The sequence below is a fragment of the Rhagoletis zephyria genome, unplaced genomic scaffold (genome assembly GCF_001687245.7).
Source record: "Rhagoletis zephyria isolate East Lansing unplaced genomic scaffold, Rhagoletis_zephyria_1.1 Rzeph_scaffold_03297, whole genome shotgun sequence".
Classification (NCBI taxonomy): Eukaryota; Metazoa; Arthropoda; class Insecta; order Diptera; family Tephritidae; genus Rhagoletis; species Rhagoletis zephyria.
Window position 1 is genome coordinate 638 of NW_016160380.1, and position 17,687 is coordinate 18,324.

At 45.5% G+C, this 17,687-nt stretch overlaps 1 protein-coding gene across 2 annotated transcripts; it reads right to left on the reverse strand.

Annotated features, from left to right (window-relative positions):
• Positions 1-369: 369 nt before the first annotated feature.
• On the reverse strand, positions 370-6,654 carry Elp5 (Elongator complex protein 5). 2 transcript variants are annotated; one of them, XM_017623660.1, is made up of 3 exons: positions 6,461-6,654; positions 5,802-6,408; positions 370-518 (listed from the first exon to the last, which is right to left on the reverse strand). In XM_017623660.1, the coding sequence occupies exons 1-3, from the start codon at positions 6,507-6,509 to the stop codon at positions 419-421; spliced, it is 756 nt and encodes a 251-aa protein (XP_017479149.1). In that variant the 5' UTR covers positions 6,510-6,654; the 3' UTR covers positions 370-418. The 2 variants fall into 2 exon arrangements, with proteins under 2 accessions (XP_017479149.1, XP_017479148.1); XM_017623659.1 differs by having other exon boundaries at positions 370-533.
• Positions 6,655-17,687: the final 11,033 nt, after the last annotated feature.

The window sequence follows — 17,687 nt, forward strand, 5'->3', positions numbered from 1 at the left end:
ATAATTCTTTAAGCTTTTAAAGAAAATTAATCACAAAAGAATTTGTTTCCTCAATGGATTTAAAACAATTTGATATATAATTTGTTTTTGTGGCTACAATTTAAAAATTTCAGTGTTGAAAATTTGCCCATATATGACTGATATTTAATAAAAAAAAATTCTTAAAAATAAATAAATAAACATAAGTTGCACACAATATCACTTTGAAATGGCATACTATAGATACCGTATAAGTATATCTCTTTGTTCGACAATTCGAGAAAATTTACACCAGGATCAGCAATTAAAAATATTAAACGTCAATTTCGAGTTCCTAGCCACTTCCATCTTACACTTTTTTTTTATCTATAATAGAAAAATAGCTAAAACTGGTCCAAAAATTGATGGCCTTTATTGAAAAATAATTATTTAAAGAACACTATATGCATAGATCATCATCCGGATCTTCTTCTTCATCGTCGTAATCATCAGAAGCTTCAGGAGTATATATAATTGAACTCACTTTTGTTTCAGATGTTCTAAAAAATACAAAGCTGCTGCATAATTATGGTTTATATGTAGATACACATATCGCCCATTTGCTGCAGGAGGGTCATAATCCAAAAAATCAAAAACTGAAAAAACGGCTTAAAAGTTGATTGCTTACTTACATCCATACATTCTTCTAATGCGCTGTTGGTTGTTGTTGTTGTTGTAGCGGCTACTAACCCCCGTTCGGGGCGGTTCATCCATCAACGTTGTCGTCAGTTTCAGCTAGGGGGAGGCCCAGGAAGTGTGCGACTGTACATAGGGATAGAGGCGTTAGTTGAGTGGGGTTCTCAAGGCATGTGAAGAGATGCCGGGAGTCATGTGGCGACTCTCCACATGCCGGGCATTGGTTGGGCACATCCTCGTTGATTCTACTCAAGTAGGAGTTGAGCCTGCTGCAATAGCCAGAGCGAAGTTGGGCTATTGTAGTGCGGGTCTCCGGAGGCAGACAAAGTTCTGTCCCGTCCACGTCCGGTGGTTGTGTGCCTAGAACGGCATTCACAGGGCGGGAGTCTACATAACTTGAGACTGAATCCCTGTGAATGCCGTTCAGGGCCTGTCGGTAGGTTGACGGGTCCAGAGGTTGTTTGATAAACCTATGGACTTCGTCCGTCAGTTCGTAAATATGCCTCCTGACGTGCCGTAGCGAGGGCTCTTCCGCGAGCAGCTGTCCGCTGGGATGGTCACGTCTGTGGCTCCCAGCAAGGAACTGCTTGCAGAGCATTATGTTATGCTCCTTTACTGGGAGCATCTGGGCCTCGTCATGTAAGTGGGGGCGTCATCAGGAGGCATCCTGTCGCTGTTCGTAATGCCGTGTTTTGGCAGGTCTGTAGCTTCATCTACTGCGTCCTGCTAGTCCCCGGCGACCATACGGGCGCTGCATACTTTAGAACCGGCCGGCCAATTGCCTTGAATGTTGCCAACAACGTTTCTTTATCTTTGCCCCAAGTGCTGCCGGCCAGCGACTTGAGGAAATTGTTGCGGCTCTGTACTTTGTTGACAATTGCGGTTGTATGCGCCGAGAAGGAGAGCAGACTGTCGAAGGTAACTCCGAGGATTTTCGGGTTATTCACCGTCGGTATTGTTACGCCATCGACGTGAATACCCAGTTGCAGTCTGACCTCCTTCGTCCACGTGGTTAAAAGGTTGCCGAGGATTTCGCAGGGGATAGGGAAAGGCTCCTTGCAGTGAAGAAGCGAGAAAATTCGGCGAGGTAACCGTTTACTTTCGAGCACAAGTCATCAACTCCATTCACAGGCGCCATGATCGAACAATCGTCAGCATAGGCGACTATATTAACACCCTCTGGTGGCTGAGGAAGCTATGAGATGTAATAATTAAACAGTAGCGGGGACAGGACACCATCCTGTTGTACCCCCTGTTTAATTTTAGTGGCTTGCTAGTTTTGTATCTGAAAATTACTGACCACTGTCGACCACTCAGTCGCCGACCACCGTTTGAGTCCATGTGGGAGTGAGGACGCCCCTATATCTTCAAGTAGCATTAAATGACTAACAGTGTTGAACGCCTTGGACAGGTCCAACGCTACTAGAATAGTTCTCTCACAGGGGCGGTTTCGGTTTTGGCCACGAGTTATCTGAGTGTTTATGGCGTTAAGTGCTGTTGTTGTGCTATGCACTTTACGGAACCCATGTTGATGCTTCGCTGGAATCAGGTGGTTCGCATTGTACGGGAGCAGCAGGGCCTCGAGTGTCTTCGCTATCGGGGAAAGGAGAGTTATCGGGCAATAAGACTCTCCTTTGTTGGCTGGTTTGCCCGGTTTGAGCAGTGGGACCACTCTTTCCATTTCCCAGACGTCTGGAATGACGAGAGTGGCCATAGACAGGTTGAGGACCTCCGTTGGGTACGCTACTCCCGCAGGATCCAAATTTTTCAGCATCAACATGCATATTTCGTCGGGTCCAATGGCTTTGGAGGCTTTCGCCTTCCCGATGGCTACCCTTACCTCACCGCTGGTGAAAACAAGAGGCGCACTAGGTTTTGGCATTTTGTGCAACCTTCTGGTCACTCGACGTTTGGCTTTATCCACCGGAGGATGCAGAATGAACTGCCGGCTAAAATAGCTCGCGCATCTCTCCGGGTCCGACGAAGCGTGGTCACCAAAGTCTATCTCGACTCTGTCGTCGCGCTTCGTCGGGTTGGACAACGACCTCACGGTTGACCAAAGCTTGCTCACACCAGAGGCGAAGTTGCAGGCCTTCAAATGTACGTTCACAAGTTGCCGAATCCCCGAATTGAGATCCCTAATACGGGGATTTCTGGGATCAGCTAGAACAGCTGCTTCGGCAGGAAAGTTCGGACATGGAACCTTAATACATCCTGCTGGGATGAAGCGAGCTGCAGCAGCGGTGACAACCCTTCGGAACTTACGTACACCTACATGAATGACGTTTGATATGGGTAGTGCAGTGAAGGCGCTCTCAGTAACATCCGTGAAGGCTTTCCAATCAGCTTTAGAGAAGTTGATATAGGTCCGCTGTTCCGCGGAAGCGAAGTCGGTAGGTTTATCAATCGAGATGACTATGCGCAGATGGTGTGATGCTAGGGTCAGCACAGGTCGCCATGATACGCTGTTTATCAGACCAGGGCTGATCTAACAATTATCTGGCGAGCTGCAGCAGCTGCCCATAATCCTGGTGGGTGTGTCGTCTTTCATTGTGCAGAATGTCGAATCCTCTATCTGCTCAGCCAGATGTATTCCCCTCCGATCATTTGACAGGGTTGAGTGCCAAAGATCGTGGTGCGCGTTAAAGTCACAACTACCATACGGTTTTCACCTATTTCAGGGTGATATCCTGCCGGGCAGCTGGTGACAGGGGGTATGTATTCGTTAAATATTTCGAGCTCAAGATCACCTGACCGGATAGCAACACCCTGACATTCTAGAATGGTATCCCTGCGGTCGATGTCTGCTTCAATAAGACGATACTGCACGGTGTGGTGCGGGATGAACGCTAAACCTCCACCATTATCTTGCTCGTGATCTCGACGGTGCACGTTGTATCCGGCACAATTCAACAGGGTTGAATTGGCGTGCAACTTCGTCTCTTGGACCGCAGCTATTAATATTCCATGCCTTCCGATAAAGACAGTTATCTCCTCGATCTTGCTCTGGAGTCCGTTACAGTTAAATTGTAGCACCTTTGTGTGCCTTGGGAGACCGATTGTGATGTGTGGTGTTAAAGAGTTGTGGTGCCTGCCGGCCCCTGCTGTACGTGCTGCAAAAGGGGTTTCTGCCTTGTGGTGGTGGTTGGCGGCGTCGCGGGGGAGGGATGCGACGGGGCAGCACAGCAGGGGCCCACATAGTCACTCGTCGAATGTCGCGTGTTGCGAAGTCCTGAGCACGCCCTAAAGTGGCACCAGCCGAGGCAAGAGTTGAACTTGACTGATGTCACGTTACGGTATATTCTGGACTGACAAACAGAGCAGATTGTCGGAGGGACCAGGAGTAGCCGGCGGCGGTGTGTGGGTGCTATTGTGTTTATTTGTGTGTCTATTGTTGTGCTGTGTTGGGGTGTGGATGTGTTGATTGTGTGCTGCCCAGGCGGGTGGTGGTTTGCCGTGGAGAAGGTCCGGTTTGCACAGCATGGGGCCACGAACGACTTGGTCCATTGCCGGTGCGTACGTAGGCCCGAGCAGTTACGGAGGTGACTCCACCCGTCACCGGCATTGCACCTGACCGAGGTGGGGTTTGTATGCAGTCGTCTCTGGCATATGCAGCAAGTTTAGAATTCTGGCCCTGCGATTGACTCTATACCAGCCCTGAACAGAAGTGTACGGAGAAGATGTAGCCCTAAACGGGGTTAGATCGCCGAAACAACAGCCCTTGGTGGGGTAAAACCCAAGTCATTCCGGTACGTAGAACCGGCTGTCGTGGGAAAGTGCGCTGTTGGTAATCAACACAGCTATAAAATTTGTATGCAACGTAGAATAGGTGGCAATCATTTCTGCATATTTAACTCAAATTTTTTTATGACACTTGCAGCAAATGTACTATATGTATCTAAATATAGGGGGAGATTACGATAACCGGGGCGACAAATTTTGACTTTGCAATTGGAAAGCTGGGCTTCTCCTCTTTTCAAATATACCCACTTTTAGGGGTCGGGGCCTTCAAGTTTTCAAGATATTTAGTGTTGAGTTATTTTTTAGATTTTTTCTAATATTAATATCTTATGAACTACATAACCGATTGAAAAAGTAATGTGTCAAAATAAAGATAATTTATTTATTTCTCAGTTCCAGTATCTAATTAATATTATTTGTCATATCTTAAAGCCCAAAATATTAATAGACTAGTAAAATTTCATAATTTTTTTCATAAAATGACCTTCTTTGAAAATATTACGTGGTTAATGCTAAAGAAATGTACATTACTTAGAAAGTACAAGTTATTACCTTTAATTTGGTATACATATTTTATTATGATCTGCTTTTGAGGCTTAAGAATTCAGTGGTGACAATCTTACATTTACTGTAGTTTATTCACATAAGGTGCCCTCTTCTCCGGCAACTCAGAAAGGAGAATTCTAGTTAGTGAGGGTCATAATCCCTAAGCGCGGCCGAAAGCCGCCTACGCAGAGAGGTGTTCTCTGCAAAAGGAGTTCAGCCCATTCTCTTTCGCAACACAGAAAAGAGAATTCTACTTAGTGAGGGTTATAATCCCTAAGTGCGGCCGGAGGCCGCCTACGCAAAAAGCTGTTCTCTGCAAAAGGTGTTCAGCCCCTTTTCTTTCGCAACACAGAAAGGAAAATTCTACTTAGTGAGGGTTATAATCCCTAAGTGCGACCGAAGGCCGCCTACGTTTTTTTTTAAATACTCTGTATAGTACAGGCTGAAGACATGTTGTATATCAAATGAAAGCTTGTTTTATATCCTATTGGAATATGAGTTTGAATATGTTTAGTAAAGCAATTTTTAAATAATCGCGTGATCGTTACAAATTTTTTGTAACATTTTTTAGTCAAATAGAATTTTTGCTAAAACTTTATAATCTGTATATAACATTTGTATATCGTATTAAAGGCATTCATAATTCCTATTTAATATCAACATTTTTGAAATCCGTGCTTTTGTTTTCAAGATTTTGGATTTAAAAAAAATTGGTAACTTCTGTAGTTTTTGTTTCTCATCAAAAAAAAAAAATATTTTGTTATACTTGCTTCAAAAACCTATATCGACGCCCTTGTTCAAAATTTGGCACCCTGGTTATCGTAATCGTGCCAAATACAGTCATAGGCACTTGCACTCACTTCTCATAAGGCATTTTAAGCGTATTTCGTGCTACCACTTCATCTTCATTAAGTTCAATTTTGAAGGTAGCACCAATTGCGTTCGTTATTGGTGCTGTAGTTTTTACTGGCGCGCTCCTGAAACAATTTTGTAATGCCTCAACAAGAAATTCGTTTTTAGTTTTAGTATATGTGTAGAATTTGTTTGAGACGCCACCGCCAGTTTTACGAGCAATAATGGTTAAAGTATTGGAGGTCTGCAGATGTAGTATTAAGTCAGCCATGTATTCAAATGCTGATATCAAATATTCTGTACGTGGATACACGAGATTGGCAGGAGCTATCCATAGAAAGATCCGGTGCACTTTCTCACATTTTCGTAGCTTCTGAATAAATTGTATAATTTTCTGTACACCATGCAAGCAGAGTAGATCAGAAAGTGGAGGCAACAAAACATTGCATTTATTTTCTTCCTGGGAACATTTCGCCACAAAATTAATAAAACTCGACCAGTTTCTCAGTTCAGGACTGAAAGAGAATGTTTTTACAGTTAATTTTTCATCGTGTTTTTGTTCTCGTAAGAATTGGCATATTATATTATGTGATATTTTTTCCAAGCCAGTTTCATCTGCAAATAAAATTCTCTATATTGTTTTTTCAAAGAGATTATTATAGCTTACCTATAATAACCACGAAACGTTGGCTGGTCACTACTAGATTCGAAAGCATTGTAAAAGAAAATAATATAGAAACCAAAAGATAATAAATTATACACCAAATTTATTTAATAAAACAACTTCAATTTCAAAAGGATACATCAAGCGATACGAGTAGGGACAAAACGATACAGGCGAATTCATACAAGGTGGTGTTCAAGTAGGCATGTTCGATATTTAAGAAAGTATCGATATCATGAATCGATTTAATTCATTGCATGTAAAATCGATATGGCGATATATCGGGCTGAACTATATCGATATCGGAAAAATCGATGTTGAAAATCATGATCCAACTACACAAGATCTGACAAGATGAAGCAAAAGAAAAAAGTAATTTTCTGGCTGACCTTTGTGATTTCGGCGCCATGATATTTTCTGTGAAAAGTAAACAAAGAATATGAAGACGAAGCATAAAAAAAAATTCAAGCAGTGTTGTGCACATGTTTGTGCTAACCAATTTATTATTTGTGTACGTGTTTTTGCATCCAATCACCGCGCAGTTCATTTTAATAACATTTGCACAAAAAATCACTGAAATAAACCACCGACAAAATACACATAAAGAAAGAAGCAAAACAGAAATAGCAAACATCAAAATTACGAACGTCGCAAACTTTTTTCTCCATTGCTATTACAAATGGCTGCTTCTCAACCGGTCAGATCTGTTCTAATTGGTTCATGTTTGAAAATCCTACTCCCAATTGAATATTTGGGGTATTCGCAACGGTGTCGTAAGTGTCGTATTGTTGTATGTAGTAAACTTTAAACGCCTAAAAAATATATTAAGGGGGTTCGCAGAGTACCGTCAAAGTAATGTTATGAATTTTCGCAGTATTAAAAAATTGGTGGTTGTGGTTTCAAGTTCTCTAGACATTTACTTTTAAAGTTTACGACATACAACAATACGAAACTTACGACACCGTTGAGAATCCCTCAAGAATATTAGACCACTGGGGCTCTATTCTGTAACTGTGGGAAAATGTAGTGTACACCGAGTGCAAAACTCACAACCAAAAACTCACAGTTAAAACTCATTCTCACACATGCTGAATCGCAAAATGAGGGAGTGTTCTCTTCCTGAATCGCAAAATGAAGAGTGCACACCATTTTCAGTGTACACTTGAAAACTCACAGTTACAGAATAGAGCCCCTGTTTATCAACTCAAATAATTGTGTTATTTCCATCTTGTATATTTACTGAGGATTAAAACGGCATGCTGGTTGTTGTTGTTGTTGTTGTTGTAGCGGCCACAACAACTCCGCCCAGATCAGTTGATATCTCAGTCGTTGTCGTCAAGTTCCCTAAGAAGCGTGCAGTCTCTATCGGGTCGGTCCACAAGAACAAAGCCGTTAGGGTTGTCGAGTTTTCCGGGCATGCGAAGAGATGTTTTGACTCATGTGGGGTCCCTCCGCATGCCGGACACTCATTTGGCACATCCTCATTCAATCTACTCAGCTATGAGTTTAACCTGCTGCAGTAGCCAGAGCGAAGTTGGGCTATTGTTGTTCGTGTCTCCCGAGGCAGATGAAGCTCCGTCTATATCCGGTGGGGGTGCGCCTAGAACGGCATTCACAGGTCTAGAGTCTACATAACTTGAGACTGACTCCCTGTGAATGCCGTTCAGAGCCAGTCGGTAAGCTGACGGGTCCAGAGGCTGCTTGGCGAACCTCTGGCCTTCGTCCGTCATTTCATATAGATGCCTCCTGACGTGCCTAGACGAGGGCTCCTCTGCAAGCAGCTGTCTGTTCGGAGCATTATGTTGTGCTCCTTTATAGGAAGCATTTGTGCTTCGTTGTGGAGGTGATGTTCTGTCGACATCAGGAGGCATCCTGTCGCTGTCCTAAGTGCGGTGTTCTGTACAGTCTGTAACTTCGCCCACTGCGTCCTACTAGTCCCCGGCGAACACACTGGTGCTGCGTAGTTTAAAACCGGCCGGCCTATTGCCTTGTATGTTGCCAGCAACGTTTGTTTGTCTATGCCCCAAGTATTGCCGGCTAGCGACTTGAGGACCTTGTTGCGGCTCTGTACTTTATTGACAATAGCGGTTGCGTGCGCAGAGAAGGAGAGCAGGCTGTCGAATGTTACTCCGAGTATTTTGGGATTATTCACCGTCGGAATTCGTGTGTCATCGACGTGAATTCCCAGCGGTAGCCTGACCTCCTTCGTCCAGTTTGTGAACAGGGTCGCAGAGGATTTCGTAGGGGAGAGGGCTAGACACTTTGCAGTGAAGAAGCGGGAAAGTTCTGAGAGATACCCGTTTACTTTCGAACACAGGTCATCAATTCCATTCCCAGTCGCCATGATCGAGCAATCGTCGGCGTAAGAGACAATCGAGACTCCCTCTGGTGGTTGAGGGAGCTTTGAAATGTAAAAGTTAAACAGTTGCGGGGAAAGGACACCACCCTGTGGAACCCCCTGTTTTATTTTTTTGAGTTAACTCGATTTTTCTCTAAATATTACCGACGAGTGTCGACCATTCAGATAATTTGCCGAACACCGTTTGAGCCTCTGTGGGAGAGAGGAAGCCTCAATATCTTCTAGTAGCGTGGAATGGCAGACGGTGTCAAACGCCTTTGACAATCCAACGCTACTAGAATCGTTCTCTCACAAGGACGGTTACGGTTAAGGCCACAAGTTATCTGAGTGTTTATGGCGTTAAGTGCTGTTGTTGTACGGTGCACTTTACGGAAACCATGCTGATGCTTCGCTGGGGTCAAGTGGTTTGTGAAATACGGGAGCAGCAAGGCCTCGAATGTCTTCGCTACCGGCGAAAGGAGTGTTATCCGCCGATTCGAATCTCCTTTGTTGGCAGGTTTCCCCATATTGAGCAGTGGGACCACTCTCCCCACATTCCAGATGTCTGTCACGTTCATCGGCTAGAACAGCCGCTTCAGCAGGGAAATTTGGACGTGGGTCCGTAATACATCCTGCCGGTACGAAGGGAGCTGCAGCAGCGGTGACAGCCCTTCGTAACTTACGTTCACCTAGGTGGACGTCGATTGGTGTGGGGAGAGCAGCGAAGGTGTTTTCAGTAAATTCCGCGAAGCTTTTCCAATCAGCTTTAGAGAAGTTGATATCCGCTGTTCCGCGGAAGCGAGGTCGGTTGGTTTATCGATTGAGATGACTACGGGCAGATGGTCGGATGCTAGAGTCAGCATAGGTCGCCATGATATGCTGTTTATCAGACCAGCGCAGACTATTGTTACGTCTGGCGAGCTGCAGCAGGTACCCATAATCCTGGTGGGTGCGTCGTCGTTTATTGTGCAGAATGTTACCTAAGTCAGTTTCCCTACGATCGTTTGACAGGCTTCAGTGCCAAAGATCGTGGTGCGCATTAAAGTCACCTACTAACATACGGTTTTCGCCTCTGAGGAGCGCACCTATGTCTGGCGATATCCTGCCGGGCAGCAGGTGACAGGGGATATATATACGTTAAATATTTCGAGCTCAACATCGCCTGACCGGATAGCAATGCCCTGACATTCTANGAGCTCGACATCGCCTGACCGGATAGCGATGCCCTGACATTCTAGGGTGGTATCCCTGCGGTCGATGTCTGCTTCGATGAGACGATACTGCACGGTATGGTGCGTGATGAACGCTAAGCCACCACCATTATCTCGCTCGCGATCTCGACGGTGCACGTTTTACCCGGCACAATTCAACAGTGTTGAATTGCTGTGCATCTTCGTCTCTTGGACCGCAGCTATCAATATGCCATGCCTTCCCATGAAGACGGTTATCTCCTCGATCTTGCTCCGTAGCCCGTTACAGTTAAATTGAAGGAGCTTCATGTGGTTCGGGAGACGAGTGGTGATGCGGGGTGTGAGGGATTTGTGTGGTCGTGACGCCGTTGGCTGTGTGCGCTGCTGTGGTGGTTGCCGCTCTGTGGTGGTGACGGAAGGCGCCGCAGTTGAGATCTGCGACCGAGCAGCGCAACACGGGCCCTCGAAGTTCCTCGTCCAATCTCGCGTGGTGTGCAGACCTGAGCATGCCCTAAAGTGGCACCAGCCAAGGAAGGGTTTGCACTTGACTGATGTCACATTACGGAATATCCTGGTCTGACATACCGTGCAGGTTGTAGGAGGAACCAGGAGTTGTTGGCGGCGTGTGGGTAGTGGTGCGGCTGTGTGTGTTCTGTGGTCTGTCGTGGTTGTGATATGGTCTATTGTGTTGTTGTGCTGTGGTGATTGTGTGGGGCTGCTCAGGTGGACTGGGGTTAGCCGTGGAGGCTGCTCTGTTTGAGCAACAGGGGCCACATGCGACATGGTCCACTGCCGATGTGTCCGTATTCCTGAGCAGGCTCTAAGGTGACTCCACCCCTCGTAGGCATTACACTTGCCTGAGGTGGAGTTGTGGTGTAGTCGTCTCTGGCATACACAGCAGATGTAGGTTTCTGGCCCTGGGTTTGACTCGATGCCAGCCCTGAGTAGAAGAATACGTAGCCAATGTAGCCCTATGGACGAACTACTTCTGAGATACTTCGCCGAAATCATGTAAACGTAGGCCAAGTCGAAAGGTGGGCTTGCCAATTAGGCAGTGTCCTGTTATGACGGATACTCATAATCCAATATTGGACTTACTTAGACTCAGAAGTAGGCCAGTACGTTTGGCGCTGAGCACCGGCCATAGTTGTTTGGCAGTTTTGCAGGTGATTTCGTCCTGCTACCTTTCGTTCGCTACTTCGGAGCCTCTCGGAGATAAGTACAAGTTTGCAAGGGTATTCCTATTTCGTCGTTTATATCCTCAAAAGGAAGTTTCGTGCCAAGTCGCGCCAGTGCGTCTACCTTTGGGCGAAATGACTCAGCCATCTCGTTAAGAGATGCGCGGCATTTCATGGCTACCATGGAGATTGTCGACTGCTTCGTGAGGGACTTTATTGCCGCCTGGCTGTCAGTCAAGATATAGATATCAACTTGGGGTATCATATCACACTTTACCAGTTTCGTGGCCCTGTCTATTGCCATCAGTTCAGCCTGAAAAACGATACCGTGCTCCGGGAGACGAAAGCTAAGGGAGATTCCCAGGTGATGGGAGTATACACCTCCTCCAACCTATCCCTCGAGCTTTGAGCCATCTGTGTATACATGGATGGACTCTCCACTACTTACAACGTCATGCTTCCACTCTTCCCTTGAGGGTAGGAGGGTCGCGAACGCTGTAGCGGGTGCAGGTTCCGGAAGTGCATAGTCCACCAATCCGGGAAGCCCCGGAAACTCCGTTAGTATACTACCGTGACCATAACTGGTATTTGACCACTTATTTAAAATGTTCATTCGAATTGCCGCGCCGCTTGCGACTTGTTTGGCATGTAGGTCCACCGGAAGAAAATTCAGTAGGGCATACAGTGCTTTGGATGGTGTTGTTCTCATCGCACCAGTTATGAGTGTGAACGCAAGCCTTTGAACCTTGTCCATTTTTTTGAAGTTTACCCCTTTCACAAGGGTGTTCCACCATACCACTATACTGAGATAGAGAATTGGCCTAAACACCGCCGTGTATAGCTAGTGTATTATTTTGGGTTCCGTCTCCCATTTTTCCCTATTGCTCTGCTACAGGAATATGGTGCCACTGTTGCTTTGCGCACTCTATCTGCAACGTTGGGCCCCCAGTTTAGTTTCCTATCTACTATGAGGCCAAGATATTTGGTCTATTCCTTTATTGCGAGGGTGTTGCCCTCTATGTTCCCGAGATCAGGTATCTTGTGCTTCCTGGTGAACAGCACAAGGTCTGTTTTTTCAGGATTCACTCCCAGTCCTCGACTGTTACACCACTGGGATAGTTTGATGGGGGATCTTTGGATCAGATCTGTCAATGTTGAGAGATGTTTACCCGAGAATTCTATTACAATATCGTCGGCGTATGCAATTATCTGACCGCCAATGTTTTCAAGTTCCCGAAGAAGGCTGTCTTCTGCTATGTTCCACAGGAACGGTGATATTACTCCCCCCAGGGGTGTACCCCTGACGGGGAACCTTTTTATTACTGATTCACCTAATCCTGCGCTTATTTCACGGCCGATTAACATTCGTTCAATAAATGAGGTTAGTGAATTGCTTACTCCCAGATTTATCAGAGATGAGATAATCGCTGCAGTAGATACATTGTTGAAAGCACCCGCGATGTCCAGGAAGGCCGCGAGGGTGTATTCTTTGTAATAAAGTGATCTTCCGATTGTGTGCACTAAAGAATGGAGTGCTGTGTCGACTGATCTCCTTTTGTTGTAGGCATGTTGGGATGCCGAAAGTTTGCTGCCCACCTTGTCTCTAATGTGCCCATCTATTAGTCTCTCTAGGGATTTCAACAGGAAAGACGACAGACTAATTGGTCTGAAGTCTTTTGGTCTCGTCTGTGTAGCTTTCCCTGCCTTGGGAATGAAAACTACTCTTACCTTCTCCCATTTGTGGGGTATATAATTCAGTCGTAACGCTGCTTCAAAGACTGGTACGAGTATGAATGCAATCATTTCTGCTGCATGTTGTAGGTCAGCGGGAATTATGCCATCTGGTCCCGGAGATTTAAACGGTTGGAAGCTGCTAATAGCACGCCATATGTTCTCCTCGGTAATTATGTTTGCTGTAATGTCATCATTGTTGCCTATGATTCGGGTATTTGTGACTCTACCGTGGAGGCAACCCGGAAAGTGCATCTGTACAAGAAGCTCTAGAGTTTCCTCGCTGCTAGTTGTCCAATCAGATAGTTAATATTGCTGGGACTCATAGATAGTATTTTGCGCAATCTGCTGGCCTCCGAAGTACTTTCTATCTTCTGACAGAAGTTCCTCCATGAGGAGCGCTTAGCGTCTCTTATCGCATTCTTAAATCGGCGTTGCCAGTCTTTAAATTCACTCCAAGAGTTGGATCTCTTAGCTTCATTAAATTTTGATCTGTAATCCCTTCTGAGGGTTGCAATTTCAGTGGACCACCATGGAGGTTTTGGTTTTCTACTTGTTGTCCTGATTGGGCAGGCCTATTTTGCTGCACGATGAAATGCTTTAGTTATAACGTCTACGACGTTATCAAGTTGATGATCCAAGTTTATTTGATTTGTGAGGTCGGAAATATTATTAGAAAAGNCCGAAGTACTTTCTATCTTCTGACAGAAGTTCCTCCATGAGGAGCGCTTAGCGTCTCTTATCGCATTCTTAAATCGGCGTTGCCAGTCTTTAAATTCACTCCAAGAGTTGGATCTCTTAGCTTCATTAAATTTTGATCTGTAATCCCTTCTGAGGGTTGCAATTTCAGTGGACCACCATGGAGGTTTTGGTTTTCTACTTGTTGTCCTGATTGGGCAGGCCTATTTTGCTGCACGATGAAATGCTTTAGTTATAACGTCTACGACGTTATCAAGTTGATGATCCAAGTTTATTTGATTTGTGAGGTCGGAAATATTATTAGAAAAGATTGTTTCAAACTTTTTCCAATTTATTTTTCTATGGTTTAAGACCACTTGTTGTTTTCTTACTGGTAAGTATAGGTTATAAATGACGTAAATGTGATCTGAAAAGGAGTTGTCTTTGGAGACTCTCGAGTCTAGAGTTCTGCCCCCTGCTCATTGACACATGTAATGTCAAGGACCTCCCTTCTAACAGACGTCACAAAGGTAGGGGTATCACCTACGTTGCTAACTTGAAAGTTATTGCACATAATAAATTTGAATATCGACTAACCGCGTTCATTTGTGTCTGAGCTGCCCCATATGTGATGATGGGCATTCGCGTCTGCTCCTATGACCATCGGAGTACCGCGTCTAGAAGCCTCCATTACCGCGCTCCTTAAGGATTGTGGTGGAGGTAGGGTGTCTGCGTCGTGGGCCATGTATGTGGAAGCCAGCCAAGTAGACCTTCCGCTTGATTCCACTGCTATGATGACGCTGTCCGCCTCGATAAACTGTATCAAGAGAAATGCATTAATAGACTTTTTTATCAATATGAGGCCGCCTTGCAGTGGTGGAGATTAATTTGAATTATCCCTACCATCAGTTTCGCGTGCTGCCGCTGGACAGCCAACCACAGTCTGGTTGACGTCCTCTTCATCAGAAAGGGGGAGGATATTCTCCCCTTCCTCTTCCAGCATAGTGTCGGAGTGGTCCCCCGCCCCCTCCTCTAGAGTCACCCTCTCGAAGAGTTCGCCTACCATTCCGGAGGTGAATGCCACTTCGTCGTCAGTAGCATTTTCCTCTGCGTTCGCTTCGTCGGTAGGGTGTTGCTTCCCTGACACGTCAAGCCGATAAACGTGGAGATTCAAGGCTTGGAAGCCATAATTTATCCTCCAGTTTTGGTTGGCTAGCAGTTCTACTGATTCCTCGTTGAGGACTACTACCGCTAACCTTCGCTTGTCGTCGATATCGCCTATCTTTGCTTCCTTCCAGTCGTGGGTGGGTAGCTCGGGGTTGCCCATGCGTATACATTCCAGCTCTTCCTGTGGGTCCGCGTGAAAGTTTGGAATCCAGGCCCTGGATCTGGGCCGATTGGGAATGTCTTCCCGCTTTATTACCTCAAGGCGTGCACCCGGCCAGACCTCGCCTACGCGACTGACGACCAGGGTGTATAGGTCGACGGATCTCTGGTCTGCACACCTTGTCAGATTGACGCGGTTTTGGAACCAACCGGCGTCCGCAAAACTGGGGGGTGGTCCTGGGTTTTCTCCTAAAACCTCCTTATAGACGGCCCAGAGTCGCCTGTTGACCAGATGCCAGTTCTGTGGTGATATTGCACCATCAAGTGAGCTGCGGTCTATCACAGCCCTGCTAAATGTGTCCGTCGCCGCGTACGTGAAGGATTTTTTCTGCAGCTCGTCCGCTGTAAAAATGGCGGAAACCCTTGTTCTCTTGGGTTCCAAGTATAGCTCCCTTGAGGACTTCCGCTTGCCTTGAGAAGAATCTTGTTTGGCTTTCGCCTGGTGTTCAGCCATAAACTTCAAGGCCCAATTTCTTTAGTCCAGCTCTTCTGCGGTCAGATCTTCTGGCTTTTTGTCCCTCAGTCTCTCCAGGATCCTGAGGGCTGACCGTCTGGTACGATAGTACCTTTCTGATGCATTAACGTGCTTCTGGGGATGGCTTCTACCCATCGCTACATTAGTGCCAGAATGGCGCACCTCAGATGCTGCTGGCTTAGCCATGCGGTCTGATGTCCCCAACGCCGCTTTAAGCATTGCACCTGTCGATGTTCCCCTGCCTCCTGGAGTGGCGGGGACGGCTGCAGGGCTAGCTTGTCTTCTGACAGGGCTGCCCTTGCCTCCCGAAGACCTATCTGCGAGGGTGGGTGGGAAGGATAGGGAAAGATGGGAGAGAAGCGTTGGGTAGGACGAGCATGGGGGAATCGTCGGTACGGTCCTCTCCGTATGTATAATTGGAGCAACACGACGCCCGCAGTTAGGCAGACGGGTGGTCAACCAATCTCCATTCGGAGCTTAAGCCTCATCCCCACGGCAAGGGGACCCACACGATGAGGTTGTCAAACATAAGAGCTAAATAAATTACACAAGCTGTTGATTAACCCTGGCATTCAGTAAGCGGTCTCTAGTCACAAATAGTGACTTTTGGTGGTGAACTAGGATTTTGAGACTATTTGGTATTCAGTACGCTGTCTCACCTCTCTAGTCTCAAAAATAAGTCATTAATTTGTCAGCTGGCTAAGAGCCGGTCACAAAAATAGAAGTATGGAGGAAAAGCTTATTTCTTCCCATTTTGTTAAAAAAAAAACGCGAAAATGAAGCGAGGAAATTTATTCAACAAGAATTTCATTAGGAAATAAACCAAAATGCTTTAACATCATACAAATGTATTAAAAAAAAAATTATTTGTTTGTTTTTAAAACTTTAAAATCTAAAGATTGTTAGAAAAAAATAAAACGAATAAAAAAAAATACTAAATAAAAAAAAATAAAAAATCCTCTACGGCCGAGGAGGACTTGAACCGGGACCCTCTCGGCTGCCAGCCTAATGCTTTGACCACTCGGCCATTGCGACTCTTTGAGCCGCGCGAGCAAAAGGCATACATAAACACTATCAGTTGTTGTGTTTGCTTTCACCACACTTTTTTGGTGAACTTTTTGTGACTCTCTCCTTCTGAATACCCAAATCGTCTCAAGTCACAAAAATAGTCACTAATTGCTAATATCAAATTTGGTGACTTGAGATGAGACTGAATTACTAAATCCCAGGGTAAACCTACTTTAGTATTTTTCCATACACTTCTTTGCAGATGAAAAATAAATTTCAACTTAAATATCGATATTGCGAGTAAAATATCGATGTCTTCGATATATCGACCTTGGAATATCGATTCAAAAAATCGATTATGTGCGATGAAATATCGATATTCAGAAAAATCGATACGATATCGAACATTCCTATGTTCAAGGCGAATTTATGCAAGGTGGTGCAAGGCGAATTTATACAAGGTGGTGTTGTAACATTGAGGCATGTAATAAAAGCGAGAATACTGCAGCAGTGATGAAAATTTACATCACTGCTGCAAGTGCCCAACTGATAAAACGTTAGAAATTCACAACGAACGTGATACTTTAATGATTCGCGCGATACTGCGGTTATGATTGCAACTCGAACAAGCCCCAGCTGATTTCTTCGCCTTACATGTATTGGGTTTTTGCTTTTACTGATTTGAGTGAGTCGTTGCGCTGGGNGAGTGCAATGGGGTATAGTCGTTGCGCTGGGTATGCAGTTACAGTTGCATGGCTATACTCAATCCCGACTCTTGCGTCCTCGTTCGCGCACTCTGGGCAACGTGAGCAACCCATGTGCGAGATGCGGTAACCAATCCGAATGGAGCCTTGGGTCATCACAGAAAGAGAGGGAGCTTCGGTGGGACCACTCCGACTTATTCGGTTTAAGGGTTTACCGAAGTCTGCAGCGTCTGTTCACCAGTAGGTGCGGCTTTGAGGCATGTAATAAAAGCGAGAATACTGCAGCAGTGATGAAAATTTACATCACTGCTGCAAGTGCCCAACTGATAAAACGTTAGAAATTCACAACGAACGTGATACTTTAATGATTCGCGCGATACTGCGGTTATGATTGCAACTCGAACAAGCCCCAGCTGATTTCTTCGCCTTACATGTATTGGGTTTTTGCTTTTACTGATTTGAGTGAGTCGTTGCGCTGGGTATGCAGTTACAGTTGTATGGCTATACTCGATTCCGACTCTTGCGTCCTCGTTCGCGTACTC